Source organism: Netta rufina (genome assembly GCF_964035555.1).
Source record: "Netta rufina genome assembly, chromosome: 32".
NCBI lineage: Eukaryota > Metazoa > Chordata > Aves > Anseriformes > Anatidae > Netta > Netta rufina.
In genome coordinates, this window is record NC_140156.1 from 508,643 (window position 1) to 520,802 (window position 12,160).

The 12,160-nt window shown below is 65.9% G+C and overlaps 3 protein-coding genes across 4 annotated transcripts; 2 read left to right on the plus strand and 1 right to left on the minus strand.

Moving 5' to 3' along the window:
- Positions 1-1,110: 1,110 nt before the first annotated feature.
- On the plus strand, positions 1,111-2,910 carry RDH8 (retinol dehydrogenase 8; the record flags this gene model as incomplete). Its single annotated transcript, XM_084304079.1, has 6 exons — positions 1,111-1,216; positions 1,706-1,867; positions 1,954-2,133; positions 2,217-2,310; positions 2,398-2,581; positions 2,686-2,910. The coding sequence occupies 6 exons, from the start codon at positions 1,111-1,113 to the stop codon at positions 2,908-2,910; spliced, it is 951 nt and encodes a 316-aa protein (XP_084160205.1).
- A 1,309-nt stretch (positions 2,911-4,219) lies between these two features.
- LOC311220517 (uncharacterized protein) lies at positions 4,220-9,290 on the plus strand (the record flags this gene model as incomplete). The annotated part of the gene is made up of 14 exons (XM_084304080.1): positions 4,220-4,295; positions 5,076-5,246; positions 5,342-5,443; positions 5,654-5,704; positions 5,780-5,950; positions 6,028-6,104; positions 6,203-6,310; positions 6,382-6,505; positions 6,606-6,684; positions 6,771-6,900; positions 6,986-7,143; positions 7,350-7,649; positions 7,835-8,084; positions 8,438-9,290. Exons 1-14 carry the CDS (start codon positions 4,278-4,280, stop codon positions 9,288-9,290), a joined length of 2,592 nt encoding a protein of 863 aa, XP_084160206.1. The 5' UTR covers positions 4,220-4,277.
- Positions 9,291-9,397: 107 nt separating this feature from the next.
- Positions 9,398-12,004, minus strand: EIF3G (eukaryotic translation initiation factor 3 subunit G; the record flags this gene model as incomplete). 2 transcript variants are annotated; one of them, XM_084304091.1, is made up of 11 exons in its annotated part: positions 11,926-12,004; positions 11,641-11,690; positions 11,106-11,198; positions 10,929-11,017; positions 10,789-10,848; positions 10,509-10,613; positions 10,236-10,425; positions 10,019-10,126; positions 9,797-9,933; positions 9,588-9,694; positions 9,398-9,470 (listed from the first exon to the last, which is right to left on the minus strand). In XM_084304091.1, exons 1-11 carry the CDS (start codon positions 11,943-11,945, stop codon positions 9,455-9,457), a joined length of 975 nt encoding a protein of 324 aa, XP_084160217.1. In that variant the 5' UTR covers positions 11,946-12,004. The 2 variants fall into 2 exon arrangements, with proteins under 2 accessions (XP_084160217.1, XP_084160218.1); XM_084304092.1 differs by lacking the exon at positions 9,398-9,470 and having other exon boundaries at positions 9,584-9,694.
- Between the last annotated feature and the right edge of the window lie 156 nt (positions 12,005-12,160).

Here is a 12,160-nt window from a genome sequence, read left to right on the forward strand (position 1 = left end):
ACGCAAAACCCCAAATGAGGTTTGGGGGTGCAGAAGTGCCCCCCATGAGTAGGTTTCGGGGTGCAGGACACCCCCGGGGCAGATTTGGGGGTACAAGACCCCCCCACAAAGGCAGGTTTAGCAGAGTATGACCCCCACCCCACTCCCAGCCCCACAAGCAGGTTTGGGGGCACACAAAACCCCAAATGGGGAGGTTTGGATGTGCACTGCCCCCTCCCGGGCAGATTTGGGGGTGCAGGACCCCCCCATGGGCATATTTGGGGGTACAAAATCCCCCCCCCAGGCAGATTTGGGGGTGCTGAGCCCCTCATCCTACTCTGACCCCAAGGGCAGGTTTAGGGGTTCAAAAAAAAAACCCACAAAAGAGCAGGTTTGGGGGTGCAAGACACCCCCCCAGCCAGGTTTGGGGGTGCACCCCCCCCCCGAAACAGCCAAATTTAGGGCTGCAAGACCCCAAATCACTTCCAGCCCCTCAGTGAGGACAGCAGGATCGGGAACACGCACCCCCAACCCCACTGCCAGCCCCACAGCGAGGTTTTGGGGTGCACAGCCCCCCCCCTATGGTGCTCTCAGCCCCACAGCAAAGGCTGGAGGGTTAAAGGGGGGGGGATTTGGGGGCGCCCAGCCCCACACCACAGCTGCCGCTCGCCCGTGCTGGCCCCCGGGGCCCGGCTGGCCGCAGCCACCCCATTGCCTCATCGCCTGAGTCACGGCCCCGCTGACCCCATTTTCCCATTTCCTGGCAAATATTTACCACGGTTTCTGCAGTAACAGGGCCCCCCCCGGACGCCCCCCGGCCTTTGAGCCGAGCCCCCCGACCCCATATGGCACCGCAGCCCCCTCCCCAACCCCATGGGCACCTTGTGGCAGCGCCCCTAAACCGCCCCGGGGGGGGATATGGGGTCCCCGTGGCAGCACCTCGCTATAGGGCCGCAGCGCCGCGTGCCCCCGTTTGGGGTTTTTATTTGTTTTTTTTGGGGGGGTTATGGGCAAAGGATGGGGGCTGGAGGCGGTGGGACCCCGCTATGGGCTCGGGGAGGCTGATCCCGCCGCCACGTGACGCCGGGTCCTGATCCCATAAGAGCCTTTGGACTCGAGGCCAGCGCAGCCATGGCCGGCCCCGCGCCCCGCACCGTCCTCGTCACCGGCTGCTCCTCCGGCATCGGCCTGGCCGTGGCCGTGAGGCTGGCGCAGGACCCCCAGCGCCGCTTCCAGGGTGAGGAGGGCGACCCTGGGCCCTAGAAATCCTTTTGGGGTCGGGAGGGCGAAGGGTTTGGGGTCCCTCCTTGCTGTGTTCACCCCAACGAGGGCACCCTCGGGGTTTCTTCCTCCGCGTAGCGCCCCAAAAAATTTCACGCCCCCTTTCACCCAGGTGTCCCCCATGTGCTTGGGGACGCGAGGACACGGGGACGGGGACAGGGACGGGGTCGGGGACGGCACCTGCAGCACACACCACGCTCGGGGCCGGTGTTTGTGGCACCCGAGCAGACCCACGCGGGGTCCCCGCACCCTATCCTCGACCCCATGCCCCCTGCTCGCCGCGTCCCCTCTCCCCGTGCACCCTGTGGCCGACCCTACAGCGGGGATTAGTCTCCGGGAGAAGGATTTAGAGGCTTTAGAGTGTTACCAAAGCAGCTTAGGGGAAAAAGGCCGCCCGGGTTTGGCTCTCCAACCCTCGGCCCTACAACTGCGGGGTTCCCCGCAGTCATCGCCACCATGCGGGACCTGAGCAAGAAGGGGAAGCTGGAGGAGGCGGCGGGGCCGGCGCTGGGCAAGACGCTGAGCATCCAACGCCTCGATGTCTGCAGCGACAGCTCGGTGGCCGAGTGCTTGAGCAGCATCCCCGGGGGCCGGGTGGACGTGCTGGGTGAGGACAGCGGGGTTAAGAGGGGGTGTGTATGGGGGAAATGGGGACCAGGATTGGGTTCTGAGCCCCCTCCGGGGCCGCCGCAGTGAACAACGCCGGCGTGGGGCACGTGGGCCCCGTGGAGAGCATCAGCGTGGAGGAGATGAAGCGCGTCTTCGAGACCAATTTCTTCGGGGCGGTGAGGATGATCAAGGCCGTCCTGCCCGAGATGAAGCGGCGCCGCAGCGGCCACATCGTGGTGGTCAGCAGCGTCATGGGGCTGCAGGGTGAGGCCCCGAAGAGGGGGACGATGACGACGATGGTGGTTTTGGGGGGGGCTTCGCCCACCCCAGCCCTTCTTTTCCTTCAGGGATCGTCTTCAACGACGTCTACGCCGCCTCCAAGTTCGCCGTGGAGGGGTTTTGCGAGAGCCTGGCCGTGCAGCTGCTGCAGTTCAACGTCTTGTGAGCACCAGGAGACCTCGGGGAGGGGGGAGAATAGGATCGGGGGGACCCCGCAGAGCCCCCCCTGAGCTCCCCAAACCCCCACAGCGTCTCCATGGTGGAGCCGGGCCCCGTCAACACCGACTTCGAGCTGAAGCTGATGGAGGAGGTGGCGCGCTCCGAATTCCCCGGCGCCGACGAGGCCACGGTGCGGTACTTCAAGGACGTCTACCTGCCGGCCTCCCACGAGATCTTCGCCACGCTGGGGCAGAGCCCGGCGGCCGTGGCCGAGGTGCGAGGAGGACGGGGTGGGAAGGGTGGGGACACGATTTGGGGCCATGCCTTCGAAGGGGACCCTCACCACCTCGAGGCTTAGGCGGCTTCGTCCGTCCCCAGGCTATGGTGAGCGTTATCGGGGCGCGGCGGCCGGCGTTCCGCACGCAGACCAACGGGCTCTACACGCCGCTGGTGGCCCTCAAATACGCCGACCCCTCGGGGGACCTGTCGGTGGGCACCTACTACCGCCTCCTCTTCCACTACGGGACCCTCTTCCACCTCAGCATGGCCGTGCTGCGGTGCCTCACCTGCGGCTGCTTCCGCCGCAGGATCGCCCCGCTCTGAGCGCGGCGGGGGTCTTGCTGGGGAAAAAAAAAGGGGGGGGGGGTCTTCGGACCAATGGCGGCCCCCTCCCCTTTGTTGGGATTGGGGTTGGGGAGGTGGTGGGGGCGCTGCCCTGAGCACCCCGGTTGCGGGCAGGGGGGTGAAGGGATGGGAGAGGGGTGGGGGTCCCGCAGGGCTCGGCCCTCTGAGGTGTGGGGAGGGGGTCGGGGAGGCTCGGGGGGCAGCGAGGAGGTGGGGAGGGGGCTTGGGGACCGGTGGGGGGAGGTTTTGGGGGGCCTCAAAGGGTTACGGGGCTTGGGGGGGGGGCGGAAACTGGAGGTATTGGCGCATTTCTGTGGGTTTTAGGGTGTTTGGGGGGCAGCTCTGAGGGGCTTTAGGTTCAGGGAACCCTAGGGCAACCCCAGGGGGGGTCTCTGTTTTTTTGGGGGAGGAAGCTTTGGGGGTTTTTAGGGGTTTTGGGGAGTCCTGAGGAGGCACGGGGCGGGGGGTCTGGGGTTGTTGGGTGTTTGGGGTAGTGCCAAGGGGAGGCCTGAGGGAGCTTGAGGGGGGGCTTGGGGGGCGCTGAAGGGGCTCTGGAGGGGTTTTGGGGAGTTCTGAGGGGGTTCTGAGGAGGTTGGGGAGCTCTGGGGGGTGTCTGGGGGTGTTGGGGACCTCTGGGGGGGGCTCAGAGGATGTGGGGAAGGGGCTCTGGGGGTATTGGGGGAGTCCTGGGGGGACTTGGGGGATGTTGTGGAGTCCTGAGGGGGGCTCTGAGGATGTTGGGGAGCCCTGGGGGGGCTTTGGGGGTTTTGGGGTGTTTGGAGTAGTGTCAGGGGGAGGTCTGGGGGGGTTCTGAGGGTACTGGGGAGCCCTGGGGGGGCTTTGGGGAGCCCTGAGGGGGGGTCTGAGGTTGTTGGGGAGCCCTGAGGGGGCTTCAGGTGGCTCTGAGGAGGGGGGGCTGAGGATGTTTCTGGCTCTGGGGGTATTGGGGAGCCCCCAGGGGGGCTCTGAGGACGTTGTGGAGCCCCGAGGGGTTTCGGGACCCCCGGGGGGGGGGCTCCATTAAAGCTGTGACTTCGCCCCCCATTGCACTGAGCTTTGTGCTGGCTGCTACACGGGGGGGGGGCTCGGAGCCGGGCCGGGGACCGGCTTAGAAACCCCCCCCGGTACCCCCGGGCCTCGGAGGCCTCCGGGGGGGATTTTGGGGGGGTGGGGGGGCCGCGTAACCATGGTAACAGGGGGGCGGAACGCGAGGAGCGGGCTCGGGGGCGCGTCGGAGCGGGGGACCGGCCGGAAGTGACGCAACGGGGGAACGCTTCAAGGGTGGGCACCGGAAGTGGCGGCGGCCGCATGGTGGCGGCGGCGGCGGAGGAGGAGGCGGCGGGGAGATGGGGAGGCCCAGCAAGGTCCGGGGGGGGGGGGGGAAACGGGAACGGGATGGGGGGCACGGAACCGGGGAGGGGGTCGGGAACGGGACCGGGAGCGGGATTTGGGGGTCACGGGGCCGGGGGGAACCGGGGAAGGGGCTCGGGACACCGGGACCGGAACCAGGCCTCGGGGAGGCGCTGGGCCTGGGGGGCTGGGGGAGCGGGGGGGGTCGGGGTTGGGGCTGGGGGAAGCGGGGAGGGGGCCGGGAACGGGTCTGGGGGAGCGGGGAGGGGCTGGGAGCAGGATCGGGGAAAGGACCGGGCCTCGGGGAAGCGGGGAGGGAACCGGGAGCCGGCCTCGGGGGCTGGGAAGCGGGGAAGGGGCCTTGGGGAACGGCAAAGGGGCCGGGAGCCAGCTTCAGGGAGCGGGGAAGGGCTGGAATGGGGTGAAGGGACCCAAAATGGGCTGAAAGGGGGGAAGGGAAGGGGCCAGGAGCGGGTCCTGGGGGCTATGGGGTAAGGGAAGGGACCGGGACCGGGCTTCAGGGAATGGGGAAGGGGCCAGGAGCAGGGAACCGGGGCAGGAACCGGGACCAGAACTCAGGGAACGGGCCAGGAACGGGCTTCACAAAATGGGGAAGGGGCAAGGCCACGCCTTAGAGAACGGGAAACCCAGAACCAGGCACCCCCCGGAGCACAGCACCCCCAGAACCGGGGCTCCGTCCTTCCCAGGGGGGACACAACAAGGATTGGGGGGTCCCGGGGAGGGCTGCACCCCCTTTCCTGGCCCTTCCCAGTCCTGACCAGTTGCCCCCACAGACCAAGAACCAGAAGAAGGAGCGGGCGGCGGCGGTGCAGCAGGCGCAGCAGGACTTCGGCACCGTCCCCCACTCCTTCGTCTTCCACCGCGGCCGCGTGGGCAAGAACGTGCGCCAGCTCATCCTGGACGTGCGCAAGGTGATGGAGCCTTACACCGCCCGGGCCCTCAAGGTGAGCACGGGGATGGATCCTGCCCCGGTTACCGGGCTCACCGGGAGCCTCCCGGGGGAAGGATTTCAAGGGTTTGCCCCTTTCCCCCGCTGCAGGTGCGGAAAAAAAACTCGATGAAAGATTTCGTGGCCGTGGCCGGGCCGCTGGGGGTGACACATTTTTTGGTCTTCAGCAAATCCACCTCCAGCATCAACTTCGTGAGTGGCTGCGGGTCTTTTTTTGGGGTGGGAGGGGACGATTTGGGGGGGATTTCATCCCTTTGCTGGCAGCTGCAGCTGATGACAAACTCCAGCTGAGCCTCGGCGCTGATTTTGTGCAAAGTAAACGCACTGATGCGGCTGCGGTGCTCGCTCCGGGGGGTTGAAAGTCACCTCCCCCCCTGCTCATCGTTCCCTTTTTCCCCGCAGAAGCTGTTTCGGCTGCCCGGGGGCCCGACGCTGACGTTCAAGGTGATGCAGGTGGGTGTCCCCGTGCGCTGATTCCACCCCTGTTGGGTTGTGGAGCAGCTCCTCACCACCCCGTTGTCCCCCCAGTACTCGCTGATCAAGGACGTGGTCTCGTCCCTCAAACGGCACCGCATGCACGAGCAGCAGTTCACCCAGCACCCGCTGCTGGTGCTCAGCAACTTCGGCCTCCAACAGATCCACGTCAAGCTGATGGCCAGCATGTTCCAGAACATGTTTCCCTCCATCAACGTCCACAAGGTGAGGAGGGTCCAGCTCCGGGATCCCCCCCGCGGGGCTCGTTTCTCCTCCTAAAACTCCTCCTCCTCTGCCCGCAGGTCAACCTCAACAACATCAAGAGGTGTTTGCTCATCAGCTACGATGCCGAGACGCAGCTCCTGGATTTCCGACACTAGTAAGCACGGTGCTGTGTGCCTGGAAATCCTTTTTTCCCCTTCTTCTTCCTCGCTGCCCGGCCCTGCTCACCTCCTCCTCCTCTTCCTCGCCCCGCAGCAGCGTGAAGGTGGTGCCCGTGGGCGTGAGCAAGGGCCTGAAGAAGCTGCTGCAGGAGAAATTCCCCAACATGAGCCGCTTGGAGGACATCAGCGAGCTGCTGGTGAAGTGCGTGCGGGGCCAGAAGGGCTCGGAGGCGCCTTCCTCCCAGCCCCAACGCTCCTCTTCCTCCCGGGCAGAGACATCAACCTGTCGGAGAGCGAGGCCGAGCAGGACGGGACCCACAACACCCTGGAGCTGCCACAAGCCTACGCCGGCCGGGGCAACATGAAGGCTCAGCAGAGCGCCGTGCGCCTCACCGAGGTGCGTGGGGAGGACTCCGGCCTCCCGACGGCACCGTGGAGGCCGCGATCGTCCCGGGGAGCTCGGGGCTGAGCTGATTTTCTGCTCCCGCCTCGCCTAGATCGGGCCCCGCATGACGCTGCAGCTCGTGAAGGTGGAGGAGGGCTTGGCGCAGGGCAACGTGCTCTTCCACAGCTTCAGTGAGTGGCGCCGGGCTTCTCCCTGCTGAGCTTCCACTGCTGGGGGGTTGAGGTCGGTGCCTGGAGCTCGGTTTTCTCCCCGGCAGTTCACAAAACGGAGGAGGAGGTGCAGGAGATCCTGGCGAGGAAAGAGGCGAAGCTGAAGCTGAAGACGGAGCGGCGGCAGCAGCAGGAGGCGGCCGTGGAGCGCAAGCGGCAGCAGCGGGAGGCTCACCGGTGAGGCGGGAGGGCAGGGAAGGGAGGAGAGGAGGAGGAGGCAGCGGGATCGGAGGCTGGTTGAGCACCGACACCGCTTTGGCAGGGAGAAAAGCCTAGCGGGGATCCGGAGGAAACGGCAGCAGGACGGCGACAGCGACGCCGAGGACCCCGGGGCGCCGGAGCAGCAGGATGCGGCCGGGCAGTCGGACGAGAGCGACGCCGAATATTATCGGCAGGAGCTGGGCCAGGAGCCCGACGAAGGTGAGTCCACGAGGGGCTGAGGCTCAGCCTCTCTTTTTTTCCTCCCTGCGTGGCTGATGAAGCGAAAAACCCTGAGCTTGCCGTGATCTCGGTTGCAAGTAAACGCGCTGACACCTCCCCCCGGCGCCAACGCCGCCCGGCCAAACCCCTCTGCCCCGCTAAACTTCCCCTTTTTGTGTTTTTATTTTCGGCATCTGCCCGCCCAGATCTCTTTCCCAACCGCGCCAAGAGGCCGCGAGGCCCCTCGGGCTCTGCCGTGCCGCGGAAACGCCGGCGGCGCAGCCAGCAGGAGCAGCCCGGAGCCCCAAAACCTCGCCCGGTGGCACGAAAAAAGGGCCCGGTGCGGACGGACTCCAAGCCCCAAGGAGCAGCCGGGCGAAAAACGGGACGAGGAAGCGAGCGGCCGGCCCGGGAGGGACAGAAGCACGGCCCCAAGAGGCGAGGGAAGCTGCTGGCCAGGGGAAAAATCATTTTCAGGAGGCCCGGGCACGGCAAGAAGGGGAAGCGCTGAGGCTGCAGCCGCCTGCCACGCGTGGAGACTGTGGGGGGAGAAGGAAGTGGGCACCGGGGGGGGGGGCCCTGCTCCTGCTCAATACACGCTTGGAACGAGCACGTGGTGCTGTGCTGGCCGTGGGGGGGGGGGAGCGAAAACGCGGGGTCAGCTTAATTTAATTAAGGTGGGGCGTGATTTAATTGGGCAGAGCTCGAGCTGCCCGCTTGTGCCAGCGGGAAGGGGACGGGGCCGTCACGGCTGCGGTTTTGAGGTGGCTCGAGAAGGGGAAGCGCCCGTCCCTGCCGCGTTTCCTGAGCCTCAGTGCCCCGGGGTGGGGTGCTGGGAGGAAGAGGAGCACAAAGGGCACCGGGGACAGCGTGAGGAAGAGCACAGCTGCCACCTCAGAGGGGACAGTGAGCACTGGGAGCGGGCGCAGAGCCACAACGGGGTGAGTGGGACGAGTTTTGGGGCTGCGGGGACGAAGCACAGTCCTCGGGGTGCTCAGCGGGACAGGGGGACGCATCCTAACCCCAAAAAACCCCAAAGGGGCTCGCTAATCCTCCCCAATCCGCCTCCAACCACCCCACGCTGAATCAGCGACCCTAAAACCACCCCGGGGATGGCCAACGCCACCTCGGGCAGCCCCTGCGCCAACTTCAGCCGCTCGCAGGAGGCGCTGTGGCCGGTGCTGGCGGCCCAATTCCCCCTGGCCCTGCTGGGCAACGCCTTGGCCGTGTTCCGCTTGGCCCGCGAACGCCCGTGGCCGGCGCCCGTGGTTTATTCCTTCCACCTCTCCGTCAGCGGCGCCCTCTACTCGCTCTCCCTGCCCGCCCTGGCGGCTTATTACCGGCCTCCCAAACGCTGGAGCTACGGCGCCACGCTCTGCAAGCTCGAACGTTTCCTCTTCAACTGCAACCTCTACGGCAGCACCTTCTTCGTCGCCTGCATCAGCCTCAACCGCTACCTGGGCATCGTTTACCCGCTGCGGCTCCACGGGCGGCTGCGTTCCCGGCACGCCCAAGCGCTGAGCGCGGCCGTCTGGGTGCTGGCCGCGGGGCTCTCGGCCCCCACGTTTGTTTTTTCGGAGCTGCAGGAGGAGGAGGGGACGGTGGAGTGTTTGGGGAGCGCGGCGCGGGAGCGCCTGCCCTGTTACATCCCCTACAGCCTGCTGCTGGCGGCGCTGGGCTGCGCGCTGCCCTTCCTGCTCACCGCCTTCTGCTACGGCGCCGTGGCCCGCGTGGTTTTTCGCAACCCTCACCTCAGCCCGCTGGAAAAACGCAGGATCGGGGTGCTGGTGGGGGCCAGCGTGGCCCTTTACGCCTTCTCCTACCTGCCCTACCACGTCTTCCGCAACCTCAACCTGTGGAGGCGCCGCCTGAGGCCGGCCCCGGAGGACTGCGGCGTCTCGCGGGCCGTCCACGCCGCCGCCCAGCTCGGCAAAATCCTCGTCAACTTCAACATCTGCCTGCACCCGCTGCTCTACGCCGCGCTGGCCGACAGCGTGTGCTGCTGCTGCTGCTGCAAGGAGCAAGGGGAGAGCCTGGAGCTGCAGCCCAGGAGCGCAGCGGGAGCACGGAACGGGGACACGGCCCCGCCGCAGGGCGCCGCGAGGCCCTCGGGTGAACGTTTTCCACCCGGAGAGGTGGGGGAGTAAAGGTTAAATCGGCAGCGTTGCGTCGTGGTGCGACTTTTGGGGTGAAATTGCTTGTTTTTTTTCAGCCTAAAAAGCTTAGGAGGGTAGGAAGAGAGGACGCGGCAGCGTAGTGCTGTAGTATTTTTATTTTGAGGGGCCAGCTGCACAGAGGGGAGGCAGCGGGGTCAGTTGGTGGAGGGTCTGCGGAGGAAAAAAAAATGATGGGGTGAGGATGGGAGCAGCCAGAGGCAAGCCCCCAGCACCCCTAGGTGCCCCCCCAGCACCCTTGGGTGCCCTCCAGCACCCTCCCGTACTCACTTGGCCCATTCCACGTTGAGGATCAGGTGGTCGTAGCCGAAACCAGACACCCCGGCGATGGCACGGGCCGCGTCCTCGCGGCGGTGGAAGCTGATGAAGGCAAAACCCTGGGGAAAAAAAAACGAGGGAGAGGGGTGAGGAGGAGGAAGAGGAGGTGTGGAGGAAGAACGGGGGGGTGTCGCCCCCCCAAAAATCCCTCCTGACCCCACCTTGGACTGCCCCGTGGCCTTGTCCTTGGCCAGGTAGATCCTGGAGATGGAGCCGAAGGGGCGGAAGAGCTCCTGCAGGTCGGTCTCACGCGTGTCCTCGGACAGGTTGGTGACGCGGATGGTGGCGTTGTCGTCGGCTGGGGGGACAGGGGAGGCTCAGGGGGGAGCAGGGGACACTCGGGGGGGGGGAGAGGACAGGAGGCCGAGGAGGCCGAGCCTTACCCCTGCGGTTGGGCTGCATGGACTCCCCGCGGCGGCTGGCGCCGTCCCTCAGGCTGGGCGGCACGTACTTGCCCGTCTTGCTCTGCTGAGCCTGCACCGGCTCCGGCTCTGCGGGCAAAAAAAAAACAAAAAAACAACAGGAGGCCTGATAAAACCCCAACCGCCCCAAAATTCGGGCAGGGGAGAGCCCCAAGAAGAAGGATTCGGGGTGCCGTACCTCCGGGCAGCTTCTCCTTCTCGCCCGTGGACAGCCCCAGCTGCTCGGCCAGCTCCTTCTGCATCGGACCCAGCGTGTCCTTGTAGGGGCAGCGCGTGGTCCAGTGGTCGCCCTTGCAGATACGGCACGAGACGATCTTCTGGCCCTTCAGCTTGTTCATCGGGTCCTCCTCCTCTTGGCAGTTGAGGTCCTGGGCGCAAGGAGAGGGCTCAGCACCTTTTGGGCCCATTTAGGGGCTCCCCAGGGTGTCCCCCCCTCGTCCCCCAGCCTCACCTCCTTGCTCGTGATGAACGTCATGAAGACGTCGTCGCTCACGGTGGTGGTGGCCACGTTCGGGCCGGGGGCGTCGAACTCCGAGTTGCCAAATTTTTTCCAGTTCTGGGGAAAAACGAGGCAGATTGGGAAGTTTTCCTCACTCACGCTCCCTTCCCAAACCGTTCCAAACGCAGACCGGGTAAAAAACAGCAGCTCCTGGAGCGCTGCCTTCTGCTTTTCCCTTTTTCTACGGAAGAAAATCCATCCTGCTGCTACCCTCACCACAAAAAACTCTCACCTTCCGACGTGCCACCGCCTTGGAGGCCTTCCTGGTTTCGATGCGGAAGGTGCGGATGATCTGGGGAAGGGTCACAGAGACAATTAACGCCCCCAAAAGCAACGAGGGGGAGAGAAGCAGCAGGGAGAGGCCCCACTCACCTTCACCTTCCTCCCATCCTCCTCCTCGCGGTACTCCGTGATGGTCTTGATGTTGCCATTGATGAGCTCCTTCGGGGAGGGCAGCGGGCCTGCGGGGTGGGGAGCAGTGACTGGGCTGCCCGGGGGGTTTAAGGGCAGGGGAAGAGCCCCCCCTTGGGGATTTTAGGCAGCTCTTACCTCCCTTCAGCAGCTCGGCCTCAGCGCTCAGGCTCCCCCCGAGCACCCCTGTCAGGGGGATGTCCTTCAGCAGCTCACTGGTGATGCATTTGTCTGCGGGAAGAGAAGCGGAAAATCATCGCTGCCAGGGTTTGGAGCGAACAAAGCAAAAGGGGAAAGCACCCTGCTGCTTTTGTGGGGTCTGGTCGCTGGTTTTATGGGATCGTGGCAAGCAGAGCCTCTCCCAGTAGGGAGGAGAGGAACCCTACGCTCTCTTCTAGGCACAAAAAAAGCCGAAAAGCTTTAAAATTGTAACAATCAGGCTTCCTCCGCCCCTAAAATGGGCGACATATGGGTGGTGAGAGGAGCGCTGCTCTCTGTCACGGGTCACACACAGCCCGCTCCCTCTCTCAGTCCTAGAAATCAAGGTTTGGAGCCCCGAACCGAGCCCTGCGGGGGATTTGAGGGGAATTTGAGCTTTTTTTTTGAGAAAAAAAATCAGGGGGGCGGCGGGGGGAGGGCAGGGAAGCCGCCCCCCCCCGCCCCGATCACTCACCGTCTTCTCCTCCCTCCTCTTCCACCTGGTCGGCCCAGCTGGGCTTCGAGCTGCGGACACAGCACAGCGTCAGGCGCCGGCCCCGCTCCCCCCTCCGCCATTTTGAGGCCCCCAAACCCCCCCCCCCCGGGCTCCGTCCCCGGGCCCCGACTCCCCGCCGCTTCCCTCCAATGCCCCCCCCACGGGCCCCGATTCCCTCCCCCGGCCCCCGATTCCGCCTCCTGAGCCCCGCTCCCCCCCTCCAGGCCCCCTCCCGCCGCCCCGGGCCCGGCCCCGCTCCCTCACTCGTAGTCGCCCGTCGGCATCGCCCCGCCGCCTCCCTCACGCGTCCCCACCGGAAGGGAAGCGCTTCACTTCCGGCCAGCCGGGCCTCACTTCCGGTGCCGGGAGCCGGCCGCGCGGTGCATGCCGGGAAGCGGTTGCTAAGCAACGGCCCGCAGAGGGGGGATTGAGGCCTACTGCGCCCCCCCGAAGCCTGAGAAAGGCGTGGGGGGAGGGGGCTATAATTTATAGGAGAGAT